The sequence below is a fragment of the Zeugodacus cucurbitae genome, chromosome 3 (genome assembly GCF_028554725.1).
Source record: "Zeugodacus cucurbitae isolate PBARC_wt_2022May chromosome 3, idZeuCucr1.2, whole genome shotgun sequence".
Lineage (NCBI taxonomy): Eukaryota > Metazoa > Arthropoda > Insecta > Diptera > Tephritidae > Zeugodacus > Zeugodacus cucurbitae.
The window spans coordinates 15,702,639-15,722,613 of NC_071668.1; the positions used below are offsets into that span (position 1 = coordinate 15,702,639).

The 19,975-nt window shown below is 32.3% G+C and overlaps 2 protein-coding genes across 3 annotated transcripts; one reads left to right on the plus strand and one right to left on the minus strand.

Annotated features, from left to right (window-relative positions):
* The first annotated feature begins 19 nt into the window (after positions 1-19).
* Positions 20-7,164, plus strand: LOC105218375 (metallophosphoesterase 1 homolog). Of its 2 annotated transcripts, none has more exons than XM_054228348.1 (7): positions 20-408; positions 479-663; positions 721-887; positions 953-1,159; positions 1,222-1,358; positions 1,441-1,619; positions 7,041-7,164. In XM_054228348.1, exons 1-6 carry the CDS (start codon positions 172-174, stop codon positions 1,597-1,599), a joined length of 1,092 nt encoding a protein of 363 aa, XP_054084323.1. In that variant the 5' UTR covers positions 20-171; the 3' UTR covers positions 1,600-1,619; positions 7,041-7,164. The 2 variants fall into 2 exon arrangements, with proteins under 2 accessions (XP_054084323.1, XP_054084322.1); XM_054228347.1 differs by lacking the exon at positions 7,041-7,164 and adding an exon at positions 2,208-3,649.
* On the minus strand, positions 4,051-19,401 carry Slc5a12_0 (sodium-coupled monocarboxylate transporter 2). The gene is made up of 11 exons (XM_054228346.1): positions 18,379-19,401; positions 11,311-11,423; positions 11,093-11,239; positions 10,812-10,971; positions 7,860-7,925; positions 7,656-7,707; positions 7,441-7,508; positions 6,631-6,785; positions 5,618-5,876; positions 4,848-5,539; positions 4,051-4,342 (listed from the first exon to the last, which is right to left on the minus strand). The coding sequence occupies exons 1-11, from the start codon at positions 18,388-18,390 to the stop codon at positions 4,213-4,215; spliced, it is 1,854 nt and encodes a 617-aa protein (XP_054084321.1). The 5' UTR covers positions 18,391-19,401; the 3' UTR covers positions 4,051-4,212.
* Between the last annotated feature and the right edge of the window lie 574 nt (positions 19,402-19,975).

A 19,975-nucleotide genomic window follows, 5' to 3' on the forward strand; every position in this document is an offset into this window, starting at 1 on the left:
TCTTTCTATTTTCATTACACTTTTGTGTTAACACCTTTCGTAAATATTATTTTTTTGTTCCGCTTTTGACAATATTTTTTTTCGATAATTTTCACCAACAAAGCACATGTATTTTTTACATAGCATATTTATAATTGCCTACAAAAACTGCAAGTAAACAAGCCGCCAAAAATGTATATTTTGACAACGATTTCTAGCATCGTATTTTTGACATTCTTATATTGCGAATTTTTGGCGGACTTTGTGCAACTAACGCAGTGTAAATGGCCTACACTTGCATCGGGAAGTTTAAAAAATGGGCACGGTTTAAAGGCGATGATAATTGCAGACACACATCTAATTGGTCCCATACGTGGGCACTGGCTAGACAGGTTATATAGGGAATGGCATATGTATCGTAGTTTTCAGGTAAATTGTCTCAAAAACAACGGCACAATTAAAAGTCAATAATTTACCTCATTAAATTAACAAATCAAAGGCCTCTATGCATCTCTTCGCACCTGATGTGGTTTTTGTATTGGGTGATCTCTTCGATGAAGGTGATTTTGTTAATAGTCGCGATTTCGAACAATATGTTGCACGTTTCCATCGTATTTTTAAGACCCCAAGTAATGTGCCTATTATTAGTGCTGTGGGCAATCATGACATCGGATTCCACTATAAGTAAGTGTTAAAAAGTTTATGTAAATGCACATAATCGCATATAAATTTATATTTCAGAATGGATAGCAGCTACATCAAACGTTTTGCCACACACTTTAATAACACAGGTGTAGAAATGTATACAATCAAAGGAAATCATTTCGTTATGATTAATTCCATGGCAATGCAAAATGATGGCTGTAGTTTTTGTAATGCGGCACGCCATGATTTGAACCGAATTTCTGGTACATTTCTGTTTATCCCATTCAATTATAACATAAATATGTAATATATTCCCTAAATATTGCAGAAAAATTAAAATGTCTCAAAAACGGCGTTAAATGTGATAATAAAGAAATTCTACAAAAACACAAAATCTACAATCGCCCTATTTTAATGCAACATTTTCCCACTTATCGCAAATCGGATGCCGTTTGTAGAGAACATGATGCACCAAACATTGAAAACTTTCGCGAAAATTGGGAAGTGCTCTCAAAACAATCAACAGATTTAATAGGTGAGTTCGCTGTTGTTATACAATTATTAGTATATCTATAAATATCATAACATGTATTTCAGGCAAACTACTAACACCGCGCGTTGCTTTCGCTGGTCATAGTCATCATTATTGCTTGAATATCAACCGTTTTGGCATAGAAGAATATACAGTAGCTTCTTACAGTTGGCGTAATAAAGTGGAACCGAGCTTTTTACTGGTACGAATATATGAAATAAGGAAATTAAAATTATTTTCAATTATTGTATCACTTTATTATTTATTTCTTCATACTCTCAAAGGCTACTTTTAGCGGCTCGTCCTACGCTGTTGCAAAATGCAATATGTTAGCGCAAATGCATGTCTACAATACATATACAGTTATTTCGACAATATTACTAGCAACTAGTATTTTACTAATTTATCGCAAGTTCAGGAGTATGAAAAGTAAAAAGGCTTGAAAAATTAATTAAACAATAAGGTAATGAATTGGCAATTGTTTTGTGCATACCCTGCAGGAAAAAAATGTTAGTTTGAGATTGATTTGTGCGCGTGATATTTTGTGTGAGAATTCAACGTTGCTTTTTATTAATTTAAAATTTGAATTTAGAGGAATAGTTGGTGCGGACACTCCACCTTATGAAATCATAATTTTTTATTACTGAATTTTAATTATTTTATGTATAATCTTAATGCTTAAATTTCTGCTTTCTCTGCGGGGTATGATCACGGGAATCTTTACTATAGATAAATAAGTAGATAAATTAAATTTAATATTTATATAATATTAAATATTATATTTAATATGTAGATAAATTTATATTATATTATAGATAATATATATATATATATATATATATATATATATATAGATAAATTTATATTATATTATAGATAATATATATATATATATATATATATATATATAGATAAATTTAATAGTTAAATTTTTTAAATGAAGCATAATAAAGAAATATGTTAATAAATAATTCTAAGGGGTTCTATGATGTTGGCGACTGAATTATTATTTTTTGTTTTTTGCATTTCTGGCACCTTTCCGATGATTAAGGTCGTGGGCTGTACAATCACTAACCTAGTGAACTCCAAAGAGGTACCGGCGACGAATGGTACATTACGTAACAAAAAATAAATAAATAAAAAACAACAATTCCGAAAGCAATAAAAATTAAATTTAAGTTAAAAAAGAACAATCAATTATCATTATTACCTTATTATTATTATTATTTTTATTTTTTATTCAAACCAAACAATATTAATTTGTGATAAAATATTTATATTTTTATTTATTTATTATATTATTGTATTTGTTATAACATTTTATTTATTACGTTGTAAAGCAGATACCAAGCGTTATCACAGACGTTCATAATTGGCACGTAAGTGTACATATCTTGTTACTGATTATGATAATTTTTCATATTAGACTATAATATGTATACAAATATTAGTATTTAACGATTTATAAACTGATTGAAACAAATTACGTACATGTTTAGGAAGAAGACAGCACATTTTATGTATATAATGTTTTTTTTTTCATTTGGTATGTATGTATATTTATTGTCCGATTACAACAAAGTATTTTGTTGTTTTTATTTAGAAATCTATTAAATGCGTTATATTTCATATTATTGAGTTCTGTCTAAATATAACAATTACGAAAAAAAACGAATTAATATCCCAGCATACATTGAGGTCTGAAAAGCAATTATACAACTAGCTTTTAGTATATAATAACTTCATTAATATAACTACGATTTCAATGTAATTAATTTATTTTCATTTTTAAAATAAGTTTGTATAAACCATATTTATTATAATATTTATAACAAACATTAACCCGTTACCAGTGTATGTAGTCATTTATAACTAAGTTATATACATGCCATTAACTAATATTATTTTGTGCACAATTTTAAAGCAATTTATTTAATATTTGAAAATTAAATTAAATTGTTTTTTTTTAGTTTAAAATATTAAAAAAAAAATTTTAATATTCTTTCATGACAAGTTTAACGCGTTGTTGTTGTTGTGGATATATAGACTTATTTGGCTCACAGCAACAAAGACGTACTTCGTGTTGGCAATTCTTTTTATATATTTTAGGGCTCTTAAAATTATTCGATTAACCTGAAAACCGATTATTCGAATATCCGGTTTTTAACCGCTCGTACGAATATTAACCGGTTAGTATTATTCGATTATTCGCAATGTTACGACTATTCGAATAGTCGTTCTACTGCGGTTATTCGAATAGTTATACTGTCACTATTCGAATAAATGAAAATTGTTTGAAATACAAGCAACCTTTGAGTTTTGTTTGTTTTTACTTGTGAAAATGTCAATTGTGCGGATTTTTCCTGTGTTTCACATTTTTCAATAAAAATTTAATGAACTTACACTATTCGAATAGTCGACGACGAACGGTTAACCGGATAGTCGGAAATGAGCGGTTAATCGAATAGTCGATGGCTGACGACTATCCGAATAGGGCAAACCGAATATTATTTTTCGAATAATGCCCTATTCGGTTAATTCGGTTAGTCGATTAGTCGAATACCAAGAGCTCTAATATATTTTTGCCTTTTGTTTACCTTTCTCAAATTTCTACTTGCTTGCACAAAAAATTTAAACAATTATACCTGTAAATTTGTTACTGTTATACACTGACTCATTCTACACAAGTGGAATTACATACATACATACATATGCATAATGAAATTCATAATTGGAATTTTTACTACACATTTAATATCTAATTATAATTATATATACATATACATATAAACTGTTTACCTACCCTAATACATACATACACATTAACAACTACAAATACAGTTAACTACAAAATGCAACAATTTTTTTTACTTTACAGCACACACGATTTATGAAATGATTTTTTTTTTGTTATTTTCAACCAAACTGCTTATTATCTGCCTCTCTTGTATTATACTGAGCAAATACCGCATTTACTCTCACTAAACTATTAGTTACTTTTGTATTTGTTCTATAAAAAAAATGTCTAAATAACTACTAATTTGTATCCCTGTAACTTAATATCTGCCCACATCGCTTGTACTCTCTCCACCGTTAGCCAAGAGGTGAGTGAATGTTTGAGCGGTGCTGTCTCGCGTGAAATCCGGGTTTGCATTGCGCGGTGGGAAGCACTCTTTCGGTAGAAATCTGTAAGGAGAGGGGAATAATAAATTTAAGAATTAATCCAGAAATTAGATATTAGCATTTTCGAACATAGTTCTTAAACAAAACAAGCCTGATAAGAAAAAAAAAACATAGAATAAACTGATTACTTATAATGAAGGTTCTGGCACTGAAATAAGAGATCTCAATGGATTAACCCTTCCAATTTCCCCCCCAAATCTGCTTGAACAGGCAAGCTTAAATTAATTGTCATCGAAGTCATCTAAAGGGAGGCTCAGGAAACGAGCTGACAGGGCCGCACCAAAGAGAAGGGGATGTTAGATGAGTGGGGTTTAATGGCCATACAAAGAGGTGGTTAGTGTCATGTGAGAGCTCTACATGACGAACAAAGTCCTCGAACTCTTAGGATGTCATTCACTGGGAGAGACTCTAAGCAGGTGTTGAAGGCTCCACTGTAAATGTCGTTTAAAAATGTTCGAGTCCGAAGTTTGGACGGTCTTCGGCTCAAGCTATTGTTAAACCAACTTACCTATGAATCACCGGCGATATTAACTCTGCATCCAACTTCTTCAACACCGTCGGGCCGGTGAGGAAAGACACAGTGGTGCCAACTAGTAACGTCGACAAAACGCCAATCACAGTTATCCAATGAAAAGATAAACGATATAAAGGAAAAACGTCCGCTTCTTGACTATAATCCGGCACTGGTATTGTGTAGTTAGCTAAACATTCCGATACGGAAACATTCAGCTTATGTGGACTCAAACGACCGGCACCAATAGCGGCCTGTGAGCCAAATGACACCCAACCGGACATGAGCGCACCGGCAGCAGCACCAGCTAAAGCACCTTTCGTATTACTCCATGGCACCAACATGCCCAACGTGAAGATGCCAAAAGTGGTGCCACACGCAATGGCCGTAACCGAGGTGGCAACACTCAAAATGCCACTCAACTTTTCCAGCACAAAAATCAATGCCATCGCAACTATGCCCAGCAAAACGATAACACTTTTCACCAAAATATTTGTGGCACGTTCGCTGAGTTGCACCTTAAAACTGCCACGCACAATATCCTGTAGGAATACCAAGGCGGTTGCATTCAGTACGACTGAGAGTGAGCTTAACGCTGCGCCAAAAACGCCGGCAATAAAGAGACCCGGTATGCCTTGTAGATGGCCAACAGTTTGCATGACATAGATGGGTAGTAGCTGATCGTCGTTCTGTGGAGAGAAAAACGGAACGAAACTACTGTTTTGTTAGTATGTATGTTTGTACTTCGTTGATGTACTGTGATTTACCGATATGAGTTCAGCATTTAACGGATCACAATTTCTATAGAAATCAAAAACTAATAAACCGGCAAAACAGCAAACTGATAAGAAGAGCACGATACCCAATGTAAAGATCACAATCGAGTGTTGACTTTTCTTCAATGTCGGCAAAGACATGTAACGTTGCACCATTGTCTGGTTCACACTGTTAAAGGCAGTCCAGTAGAAGAAACCGCCAATCAATACAGCCCATAATGATTGTCGCTCATACAAGGAAGGGTTTATGCTGTAAAAGATAAATGCAATAAATTGAAGATTTACATTTAAAAAAATGCTTATATTATCTATAAAACTATCAGGGATGAAATATATGGGAAACACGCTTCGGAACTTAATAAATAACACTATAAGACAAAATCAATTTTTTTCTGGGTATTGAACCAAACTATGTATTTTTTTTTTGCCTCCAAAATCGAAATATTTGACTTCGAATTTCGAAAAAAGTTTTTTTTTTAAATAGCATTAATTTGATTAATTTAAGGATCAAGTTACTAAAAATTCCCCGAAATGGATGTAGTCTACATTTTCCTCTTAATTTAATTGTGTATAAACCTTTTCTAGTCAAAGATTTTGATTTGAAGTCTAACTTCGAAAATCGGATTATACAGTTTTTTTTTTACTTATGACTCAATCTACTAGTTAAAAAATAGTTTGGTTCAGTACCCAGCCGAGTCTAATATAGTGTACAATACCGAAATCCTAGAAAAAAAAATTTCGAAATTTTAAATTTATTTATATTTCGAATGGTTTCGAAGTTTTGGTTCGAAAATAGATAACACGAAAAATAAGAAAAAGTCTATGAAAGTAAATCATTCGTAATTCATTAGTATAATATTCGACCGATTCCCAATTTTTTGTCGATGCCGATGTTGAAGCCGATTAATCTGTTGGATTCAATTCGGTACTTCCCGCTCTTAGTGCTTCCAAAAATTGTCTTCAAAGCAGTTTGAACAATAAAAAAAGAAATGATTTTTACTTACTTAAAGAAAATGAGGCGTCCACCTTCGGAGGCATGTTCAAATACTGTACCAGGCCCCCCTGCAGCTATTGTACCCAATATAACCACAACCACCAGCGCCACAAACATTACCAATGTTTGCCAGGCATCTGTATGGACTACGGCTTTTATGCCGCCCTAAATGACAAAAATATTTTAAGATATTATATACAAAGGTTATAAAACTTACTATAAAAAATATAGAATAAAAAAAAATATTAAAAAATAAAAATATAATATAAAAATATTTCTAACCTATTTTATTTTTCTTTTAAGGCTGAAAAGTTCTAAAAATTGTATATGACATATTTTGTAAAAATCTTACGAACTTTATTTTTTATTAAATAATATTTAATACTTTATTAAATAATATTATATGATTTTTTTTTTCAGATTTGACATAAGTGAATGAAATCAAAAATTAAAAAAAATAGTCAATTTATTAATAAAGTGAATTAAATGATATTATATGACAAGAAACGGGATAATCAAAAAAAAATACTGGTAAGTCAATAATATTTTTTACAATATTTTTACTATAGTTCTTAAAAATTTAAATTTGAAATTATTAAAAACAAAATTTTAATAATCGTCGTTAAAATGTGGCAACTATTAAGCTACGGCAGTTAGCTGTCAACTTTGTTGCAAAATTTCAACAATTACTGCTTGTCATAAATTTATTTTTTCGTATTTTTTATTTTCATTTCGTAATTTTCGCTTATATTGATCCCCAACTTATAATGACTATCAGTAAAACAATTATAGGTTTATTATATAAAATTGTAGTACTCACAATCAATGTATAGATCACGCAAACTACACAAATGATCCCACTTATAACGTATATATTGACGCCTGTAACTGTAAAAACAAAATTATAAAACAACAAATTAATTAACGAATATTGTGTTTGCTAAAAAAACACACATTAAGGGAAAATAGTACAAAAATGCATATTTTAAAAAGTATGAAAGTATAAAAAAAAACTAATTCGCCATTTTTATTTACCTTGATTAAACGCTATTGCCGGCACATACAATATAATTGGCAAGAAAAATATCTGTGAAGTAGAAAATTATTAGCTACCATTTGTTATCAATTAAATAGAAATAGAAAAACAACTGTTTTCATTAATCAAGAAGTGATCATTTACAGTACATTTACATACAAAACTATCATGATCCCTTTTCTTTTGTGCCGATATCTACTCACCTCATCCATCACAAACATAAATGAAGCAATACTTCGCACACTGGAACTGAAACGCATTTCCAGATACTGTAATGAAGAAAAAGATATTTTTGTTCAATAAGTAAATTAAGGTGAATATACTGCTTTTATATTCTATCTGCTTCTGGGATCTTTTAGGGATCAATGTCACCTTAAATTTCATAAAGAATGTTGGAAAGTTCTATATGAAAAGCTTATCTCATGTTCAGTATACATAAGATGACAATAGGTATCTGCTCAATTATGGGCAAAAAAATCAAAATTTTCGAACTCATATCTTAAAAAAAGTCCATCAAACATTCAGAAAAATCCTAATGCTTCAGGGTTTGATACTATGATTTTCCATAATTAGGGTATAACCTATGGGTGATTTAGTAAAGAAGATCCACAGAAAATATAGACTTTTACGGCATTCCACAATCTAACGACTAGATCTTTCACCAGTATTTAGTCCAGTCCCCTCAGAAATCGAAAATCTCATCATCATCTTCAACCATCACAGTTTTTATAGTCTCGCAACAAAGTTTCTACGAGAGTATTATAGTTTTATCCACATAACGGTTGGTTGTAAGTCCTAAAACTAAACGAGTTACATATAGAGTTATATATATCAAAATGATCAGGGTGACGAGAAAAGTTCAAATCCGGATGTCTGTCTGTCCGTCCGTCTGTCCGTCCGTCCGTGCAAGCTGTAACTTCAGTAAATATTGAGATATCTTGATGAAACTTGGAAGATGTATTTCTTGGCACCATAAGAAGGTTGAGTTCGAAAATGGGCGTAATCGGACCACTGCCACGCCCACAAAATGGCGAAAACTGAAAACAATTAAAGTTGTATGAAGGATCGCACTAGGAAGGGGCATATGTGGATGTAATTTTTTTGGGGAAGTGGGCGTGGCCCCTCACCCTACTAAGGTTTTTGTACATATCTCGCAAACTACTAAATTTATATCAAGGAAACTTTCTAGAGTCGTTTCTTTTAGGTACTACCTATTACAGTCCAAAAATGGAGGAAATCGGATTGTATCCACGCCCACCTCCCATACAAGGGTTATGTTGAAAACTACTAAAAGTGGGTTAACTCAATAACGAAAAACGCCAGAAACACTAAATTTCACATAAGAAATGGCAGATGGAAGCTGCACTCAGATTATTTTACAAAATGGAAAATGGGCGTGGCATCGCCCACTTATGGGTTAAAAATCATATCTCAGGAACTACTCGACCGATTTCAATGAAACTTGGTTTGTAATAGTTTCTTTACATCCCTATGATATGTTGTGAAAATAGGCCAAATCCAACCACGCCTACTTCCTATATACCAGAACTTTGAAGACAATTTGAATCGTTTATTTTACAATATATAAAGTAAGCACTAGTAAAGATATCGATGCAGAACTTTGCACAAATACTACGTTTATATTGTGGCAGCCCCATTCTAAAAATCACCGAAATCGGACCATAGGTTGTCAAGGCCCCATATATCGAACATGAGGACCTCGGTACTTCTAACCTAATATTAGGGTTTCCAACTTTCAATGGACTTTATACAATATATATGACGAATATGTGGGTCAAATTGTGTATTATATAAAATTAATAAAGTTAAATAAACAAATTGCGAGAGTATAAAATGTTCGGTTACACCCGAACTTAGCCCTTCCTTACTTGTGTATTCTCTTTTCGGCGATAAAACTACAAGGTTGTGTTTTTTGGTGAAAATTTTTTGAAAGTTTCTATAATTTGTATGACAACATTGAAGTTTAGAAGATCTTTAGTATAAAACCAAAAATTGTTTTTATCAGTATTGTGCAAAATGTCTGTTCAACTATTTGTGTTAAATTATGTTTAATCATTTGATAATAATACACACCTCTTATGAGAATTATATATGTATATAAATAAATGAATAAATATTAGTACCTATCTGCATATATAAATTTGTAAATATATGTAGGTTATCTAAAACATTTTAAAGAATAGATGCAAGATTAACTCAAGTGACACATTCAAATAAGGGGGCCAAAGTCCACGCGTCACGTTATTATTAAGAAAATCATTTTTTATGAACAAAAGATAACAATAACACTTCAACTAATAGAGAGCTGAATGACATAAAAACAGTTATTGTCTTGTTGTAGCTGCAAGTTCCTTTCATTTGTTTTCTTTTATTTTTATTTTTAATTCAATTTCATTTATGAACAATTAATTCAAGGTTATTCATGAGCAGAGAAAAATATTGAAGGAGTTCGTTCCCTTACTAAGGCTTATAGGCATTAATAGGGGAAATCACTGTCTTCATTAGTCTTAAACCCTTAAATTTTAAAATTTTCTGCAGTTTTTCTTTCGAGTTATCAAGTGTAGTATTGCTTTCAGCATCTAATATTTTCAATTAAAAAATCTTCAGAGTAGCTTGTATCACTATAAAAACCCTCGGGAGATCTAGTTTAATTTTGCGAAGCTTCCATTCGCTCTATATAGATAAAACTAAGTTCAATCTCTCTCTTTACTAAGTTGTTATTATCTTTTATTGTTGCCCGTTTTCAGAACAATGTAATAATGCTATAAACTTTAATTTTTATATGAAAAGTATAGCTTTGACACTATAAAGACTGTTATATATATTTTTTTTTTATTATTGCAACACATCTCTTTTATAGCTCTTATGATATAAGGATTATAAAATTGATAACACTTGAAGAATCTGCTATGAAATATAATCCATATTCAAATTAAGTATTTTAGATATAAAAAAACTAAAGATAAATTTAAAAATTTTAGGTTATGTTGCTTTATGAAATTAATCATAGTTAGATATAAAAACCACGAGAGTTATTGTTTGAATTAGACATAACCTTTAGCCTTGTATGGTTATTCTTAGGACTATTTATTTTAGCTTTAATTTTAAAACTTTTAAAAACATTTCATACATACCTCATATGATGATCCAACATTTAAAGTCGAAAAAACGGGCAAATAAACTTTTGACACAACGAATGCCATTAAAATAACCGGTATAATAATTAACCAATATTGTGTACCGAAGTTGTAGATTTCTGACGGTACGCCCAGCATAGTTACGCCTGAAATGTAGCTGAAAATTCAAGTGGATAAAAAGAAGAAAGAGAAAAAGTTTATATTTAATCTTAATATAGTTTTCATTTATTCCTTTTTTACTGCAATAAATCAAATCACGTGCCATAAGCCATACTAACCTAGCAACAAGACTCATTGCTACCGGGAATACTTTCAGTCGTCTAGAGCCCAACAAGTATTCACTCATGGCTTTGGAACCAAAATCCGGTTCTTTGTTTTTGTTCATCTCTAAATTACTAATTGGTTTAACTGGTTTTATTTTCTTTCTAAAAGAGATAAACAAAAGCATTTTGTTTAGAATTGTATATTCTACTACACACGTTGTATCTTTATATACCTTATATATCCGAAATAGATACCCGTACCCGTGGATAGCAACAACATCGCCACAAAAACACAGTAATCGGCGATAGAAAAGTGAAATTGCGAATATTCCGCATATTTGAGTGTCTGGAAGTGAAAAAATAAAAGAAAAATTTTGAGATATTTTCATAAAATTTTATTGCTACGATGAGGAGCTTCATCTCTTTTAGTGCTCAGTTCATTTATCTTTGTGGTTATAAATTTATTTTTATTGTATTTTTATTTTATTCGTACGAGTGACGAAACCCGATTTCACAATGAATGCATTCGTACTGGTTTTGAAATGTCCTTCGGGTGGACGAAATTATGTTATTGAATAACTTGTAAAACTAGGTTGTTGATTTTGTTGGATCGCCAAAAATTATTCCCCAAATATTAATATAATTTTGAGGAATGTTGCCGAGTTGACAGTCCTTGGCCGGATATAAATCCAATAACGTAGACCCAACTACCGTGGTGAAGAGTGAAAAACTACGTCGTTAGTTTCAATTTCTCTAGATTTTATATAGATTCTAAGGTTTAATAAAGTGATATATAGAAAAAAGTGGATGCTCAAAAAATCTATTTATAAGGATCTCATTATATTTATGTACATACATATATGGATATTATATAGAAAAGTGCACATAAAGCATTTGATGAGAAAATATTTATTATAATTTATAAATCCATAGGCTCAACCTGCTCTGGATTAGTTAAAAACGTCTTAGACTAATAAGACAAAAACGTCTTTTGCTCTAACCCACACCAAGTGAACTTGCGTTTTTGTCTCGTCTGGTTCGGTGTGGGTTGTCACGTATGAAGCCATGGGCTGTTGTCGTATCAGACAAGAAAAGACGTCTTGACTTATACCGTGTGGGTTGAGCCTTACGCATTAGTAACGGTGGATAGTTAGAGACGACAAATTAAAACGACTTGTTTTACGATATCTATAACGACGTTTACAAGATTAGTGATACAATACTAACTCCCTGTTCTAATTCAATGCAGTACGAGGTGATGGAAATTGAAGAGCCTTTCTGAATAAAGAGTAAGTAAGAAGATGTTTCAAGTTGTTGTATTTATGGATACACATAGATCCTACACTATAAAAAACATATGATTGAAGATGTAAATTCAGTTGAAAAGCAGTTGTGGGGTATATCATAAAACCGATTACCCGAATAAAATATCTTGCAGATATGAGTTCTTCTAAGTTTTAATACTCTCACAACAAAGTTGTGTAGTAGTGTTGAAATCCGTATGTCTCTCTGTCCGTCCGTCTGTTCGTGCCAGCACTAACTTGAGTAAAAATATCTTGATGAAACTTTGTACACGTGTTCCTTGGCACCATGAGAAGGTTGGAAGGAGAAAACCGAAAACATATAAAGTGTCATAACTAAGTCCTAAATAAAGTTATGAAAGTAGTATTTAGTACAGAGGATCACACTAGGCAAGGGCATATTTGGATGTAAGTTGGTATGGTTCAAAAAAGCTATTTAAACCAAACTTCTGCAGAAAATTACTAAAAGTGCTTTAACTCACTAACGAAAAACGTCAGAAACACTAACGTTTACAAAAGAAATTGCAGAAAAATGCTGAAGTCATATGTTTTTATAAATATGGAAAATGGGCGTAGGCCCACTTATGGGTCAAAACCATTTTTCAGACATTACTCGACCACTTCAATTTGGTACATAATATTTTCTTGACATCCTGATGACACGGATGGAATATGGGCGAAATCGGCCTACTTCCCATATAACTCAATTTAGAATTCCATTTGATTCGTTCACTTTTACATATATATATTAAGAACCAATGAAGATGGCGGAATAAAACTTTTCACAAATCCTGTATTTGAGTTGTGACATCACTTGTAGGAAAATTGTCGAGATCGGACTATAACTTTTCAATGCCCCTGACATCGAACATGAAGAACTCTGTGCTTAAAGGTAATTTTTCAGCGAAAATATCGGCAAATCTACGATATTTTAATGTAATTCAGAGGTCATCTTTTTTGAACTCTAATAATGTGTATCTGTACCAAAAATAGTTAATATTCCCCTAACTCCCATATATCTATATATAGGTTTTCCAAATAAACGGTGACCCTTATTCCGCATATATCGTATAATAAGTCGTATATCTTAGCAAAATTAAGTGAACGTATAGTCTTGGAAATAGTGTACCTTGCTGATGAAAGTGAGTGGAATCGGCTCAGGAATTACCTCAGCCCTCATATACTATATATGATGATTTTCGTTATTCTATTGGACTTTATGCCGATTGAATATATGCCTTAATAAAACTATATCAATAAATTGCGAGAGTATAAAATGTTCGGTTCACCCGAACTTTGCCTTTCCTTACTTGATTATTTTACAGTTTATAAAATATGAATTAACTATAGAACATTTCTTGTCATTCCTGTGCTTATTTCTTATCTGAAAGTTGTTAAAAATTTGGCACAAATATTCCTTTCAAATGAAACATTCACATTCTATCTTGACATGCTTATTATATACCTACATACATGTGCATATACACCCAGACGTCTCGCCTAGCTGCTAAGCAATAATAATGAACTTTATAATGCCTGTTTTAGGCCTTATCATAATTTGCAAAAACAACTGTTTTACGCTCCGCTTAGAATGAATTGTATACACATGTTGGGCATACACATACATATGTATATATGTATACATAAGTACTTATCACGAGGTGTGATGCCATGCACCAGGTACACGATATTTACACTCGACGTGTTCATTACCCGAACCTGTACCGTTAAAGTCATAAATCTAATCAAGATTTAGAAACCACCCGTGAAGCTAATTGAAGTCAATAATTAAATATAACCCTTAATATACACACACATATATACTGTAACTGACATACATATAATATATGATACGATACACGCATTTAACACTTGTACTTTTGCACAAGTGAAGTCTTAAATGTTACATACATACATATGTGACGATTCTTCTCTAAGACAGCCTACAAGTCTAACTACATACAAGTACTATGTTTCAATTGACATCGCGTGCCGCTTAATGGACTTTGAGCCGCCTATTGAAAAGCGTTCAATGCATGATAATTTATTTTTTATTAAACACTAATTGTTTACGACTCTGATAATTTTGCTTTAGTTTCAAATACATATATACAGTTTTTTACAGTTTCATAGGTATTATAATTTCATTTCGTAAATATATATAATATATCGTATTATCATAATTTCGTATGCATTACTATGTTCGTTAGTCATATACATATATTGTGGACTTCCCCTCATTCATTATCCGTTCCGCTAGTTCACAAGTTGCGATTGTGATCCGGAGGCTTCAGAACCTTTATTGGACATGTAAAGGTCACTCAGTAGTAATACATAATGAGTTTAGATTATCAATTGATTTTTGGAAAATATTAATTGCAGGCAGTCCTGACCAAACTTCTCATGCCACCCATCAATAATTTTCTTCCTAATCCAGAACAAAAAGTCAGATTGGCTTTCTGAAAATGTTTACTTTCAGTTCCCAAACATGAACTTTGCTTAAATATAAACCTCTTCACACTATATTTATTTAATGATTTTTTTTTATTTGAGAGAGGAATTCAATTCATTGAACCAGCGTAAAAAAACGGATAATGCCCCCTTCAAACAGCTTGTGTAATATGTGTGCGAATATGCATGACTTTTATTGTAGGTTATAATTTATTTCTTTGATAAAATTTATGGAGTTGAAGAATCTGAAACCCACAGCTATAGAGTTAGGGGTAATGATATAATAAGGAGGGCGTAAACCGTGACGCCTTTATGATAAAAAGCAAATTCGTTTTGTTCTATGCTGTTCATAAAAAATCTGCGTCAGTCTGCCAAAGCTACGAATCAGCTAAGTTATTTATTAGCACTTATTCTACCAGATTGGTGAATTTTGCAAACCGTAAAGTAATATGTAATATTTCGTACTTTCTAACTGAAAAGTAGCAGTTTAGTTCGAATATTAGCTTTCTCGATTAACCAATCAATAGTTTATCCTCATTACACTGGGTTCAAAGATATGACTCTTGAAAAAGATTTCAAAGGCTTACAGCAAGGAAACCGTAAAAATCATTAGAAGCACATGTGTTGCTCTCATAACAGTCCTATTTATGTAGTTTGGATAAAAAAGATGAGGTCAAACGCTCACTACTTCTTGTTTTAAAAAGATATTCAAAATCACGATAAACCATACATTATAATCTTTTAACTTTAGTGAGCAGATGCAATTAAACTGAAAAAAAAAAAAAAAATCATTAATATCGAAACTAAGGCTATTGAATAGTATGAATACCTTGTGACCCTGTCTAATATCCAACATTTACCTCAGAAAATTAAAAGAAATTATATAAAATGAAATGTAGGAACAGAGACATATCTCAGAAGTTTATTTTAGTATTTCGAAGAGTATTACGAATTTTCGAACCTATAAATTCACCACACCTAACACTAATCGAAAGATTTGCGAATTGTGTTTTGAATGTGTCTATCTTCTTGTTCTTGCTTACACGTTTTACTTCAGTAAAAGTTGAGATATATCCCTGAAGTTTGATATACCCAGAAATCTGACTTATAGATTAATTGGAGAGATAGAGAGAGCATGGGCTGCCATCTCTAATACGATGTGGGGTACATATTGGCGATTCCGAGCGAAAACTATACCCCGATATTTCACCTGTGGTAAAAACGTCCACTTTCTAGTTTAATTTCATAATTCACAAATTATTATTAATTTGATAGCTGACAATACAAAACTGAATCATTAATAAAGTTATCATAATACAAAATGCCACGTGATAACTGATTTAATAACTGTCCATACCTAATCCTAGCTTACGGGAATTGTAATTTTTTTGAAAAATATCTATTCATTCGTCTACATTAATGTTATTCCTTTAAAATAGTCCCCATTCGATAGCTTCAGCGGTTCTTCCAATCGACGAAACACTTCTAAATTTCGTTTGTTGGTATTGACTTTGGCTCTTTCAGCGATTTCTCTTATGCTTGTTAAACGACGGCCTTTTAGGGTCCTTTTTATTGAAAAAAAAAAAATAGGAAAAAGTCACAAGGAGGTATATGGAGTCTGAAGCATCGTTACAGTATTGTTTTTGGTCAAAAATTCAGGAACAAGCAACAAAGTGTGAGTTTGTGTGTTTTAACAAAAGAAAATCGTCAAGCTGTTAAAATACGTATAATCTTAGCGGCTGCTACAGACTATGTAAGCAATGAATACAGTTAAAAGTTGTCTCCAAACCCATGAAATTTGAAATTTTACAATTCCCATTATTTTTTAAACACAACTATATTGGATTTTAAGTAAGATAGCTTAATGAAACTAAGTGCGCACGATTCATAACTTCGCCAATAGCAAGATTTACTACATGCACAACAATCTTAAAATAAAATTTTACAGTCACTTTGACTTTATACATTGTATAAATTGAGAGTGTAATGTTAAACGTTTTAATAGTCGTATACTTTGGAACCTGTACAATTATTTTGTTAACTGAAACACACAAATATACATATGTATATACATTTTTTCCAACATTTTAAACATACAAGTTAATTGAAAAGTATTGTTGTTGATCTAGACACAATATTATAATTTAAACAAGTAAGGAAGGGCTAAGTTCGGGTGTAACCGAACATTTTATACTCTCGCAATTTATTAATATATTTTTATTAAGATAACACACAATTTGAAAATCCTATGGCCCGATTTTACCATTTCTGGTACAATGACACACTATTTTCTCTGAATTAAATTAAAATATCTGAGAGATTTACCGAAATTTTCGGTGAAAAATTACCATGGGGCACTGAATTCTTCATATTCGACATTCGAGGCCTTCAAAAATTATAGTCCGATTTCGACAAATTCCAATTTTCACAAGTGACGCCACAGATCATATACAGTATTTGTGTAAAGTTTTATTTCGCTATCCTCATTGGTTCCTTATGTATATATTATAAAGTGAAGGAATAAGATGGAGTTCAAAATTGAGTTACATGGGAAGTTGTCGTGGTTTTGAACCGATTTTATCCATGTTCCACACGTGTCATCAGGGTGTCAAGAAAATGTTATATACCGAATTTTATTCGAATCGGTCGAGTAGTTCCTGAGATATAGTTTTGGACCCACAAGTGGGCGATGCCACGCCTATTTTAAATTTTGTAAAAAAAATCTGAGTGCAGCTTCCTTCTGCAATTTCTTCTATAAAATTTAGTGTTTCTGACGTTTTTCGTTAGTGAGATAATCTACTTTTATTTATTTTCAACCTAACCTTTGTATGGGAGGTGGGCGTGGTTATTATCCGATTTTTTTAATTTTTGGACTGTATAAGGTAGTACCTATAAAAAACGACTGCAGAAAGTTTGGTTTATATAGGTTTGGTTTGCGAGATATATACAAAAAAACCTATTTGGGGGCGAGGCCACGCCCACTTCCCCAAAAAAATTACATCCAAATATGCCCCTTCATGGTGCGATCCTTCATACCAAATTTTATTTCCATAGCTTTATTTATGGCTTAGTTATGGCACTTTATGTGTTTTCGGTTTTCGCCAATTTGTGGGCGTTGCCAAGAAATAAGTGTGCCAAGTTTCATCAATATATCTTAATTTTTACTCAACTTACAGCTTGCACAGACGGACGGACGGACAGACAGACAGACATTCGGATTTGAACTCCACTCTTCACCCTGATCACTTTGGTATATATAACCCTATATCTAACTCGTTTAGTTTTGGGTGTTACAAACAACCGTTATGTGAACAAAACTATAATACTCTCTTTAGCAAGTTTGTTGCGAGAGTATAAAAAAAATTCTGTACGTATTGCATTTGTACATTTTGAAACAATCAAAATTTTATTAGTAAGTCCAAAAATTAAGTATTGCAATGCATTATTTGCCTCTTCACATTGATAACGTTTTTTTTGTGTTATTTTAATTATTTATTTTTATTTTTAAGTATTTCTTTTGTTTTCTTTGCTTTTTGCTTTGCTTTTTACCTTGTCTGGCATACTGATGTGATAACGTTGAACCGCGGAACTTTGTTTTGTTTATTTACAAAGTAGAGAGTGTTTGTGTGTTGGGGGGGGGGGGGGGGGATATTAAGTCGGAAGCACCGCTGCTTTGTGAACACTTAGTTGCACACTAAAACGCTAGCCAAAAGCTATTAAACTCATGCAATTATTTGCATACGATGCATGTACATATGTATGTATGTACGTTTGAATGTATCTAGACAAATTATTCAACGTGTTACGTCGGGTGTCACCAGCACCAAGTTTATAAATAATTCTCAAAATAAACCAGTTTTATATAATCACTTCAAAACTTTCTTCCGTTTTGCTGTTTCAATATTCAACGAGTCAGGTTTTTCTAAAGCTATTAATTGCAACAAATATAAAAAATGCCGACAGTGACGTTGCACACATACAACATACATATACGTGTGTATGTATGTTTGTTTTATATTTTGTTTTGAGTAAATTAGCTAACAAACGCTCTTCACCGACAACAACAACAACAGCAAAGATTCACATTTGTACATATGTATGTCATGCGCATATAGATTTGCTTATGATTTTTATTATTTGTGTATTTTTTTTGTTTTTGTTTTTGTTTTTTTCTTTTTTTGATTTGTTGCAATTCTTAACACTTTGCTTCCGAAAAAATTTCCATTAATACGAATGCCACGAAGAAACAGCAAAATTAAGTAAATTTCGTTTGTCAAGTCAAAAGCCAAGTCGATTGCCGAAGGCGGAACTGTTGTGTCGATGGTTGGAGCAGCGCGAGTTTACTGAAGGTTTGGTAGCACAGACTACAGACTACAGCTAGACAACGACAACGACAACGACAACGACAACGACAACGACGACGTGGAAAGTAAAATGACTGTGAGACGATTTTTGTTGACTTCACGTAAGGTAATTATAGCGTAAATCTATCATTACGTCGATTGCAAAAGGCAACGGTGCTTGCGCTCGTATCAATTAAAGAACCACGCACATCAACAAATCAAAATGTACTAAGGCACACATTGTGGGCCGAAGCCGGCCAAATAGTCACAGAGAAACGTGGAGAGCGTGTGAGCACAAATTGTGTGGAAATGCTTAGCGATTTTTGAGTTGGCAGTTTTTCAACTTTGGACCGTGTACCAAGTATTGAGCGCGATACATGCATATATGTATGTTACACCAACAATAACATACATACGTACACACACACATATATATGTGATTATATTGTAAAATTTCATATTTTATTCGCTTATAACGGGTGATTTTTTTGAGGTTAGGATTTTCATGCATTAGTATTTGACAGATCACGTGGGATTTCAGACATGGTGTCAAAGAGAAAGATGCTCAGTATGCTTTGACATTTCATCATGAATAGACTTACTAACGAGCAACGCTTGCAAATCATTGAATTTTATTACCAAAATCAGTGTTCGGTTCGAAATGTGAAATCCGCTTTTTTATCGACAAATTTTGTTCAGCGATGAGGCTCATTTCTGGTTGAATGGCTACGTAAATAAGCAAAATTGCCGCATTTGGGGTGAAGAGCAACCAGAAGCCGTTCAAGAACTGCCCATGCATCCCG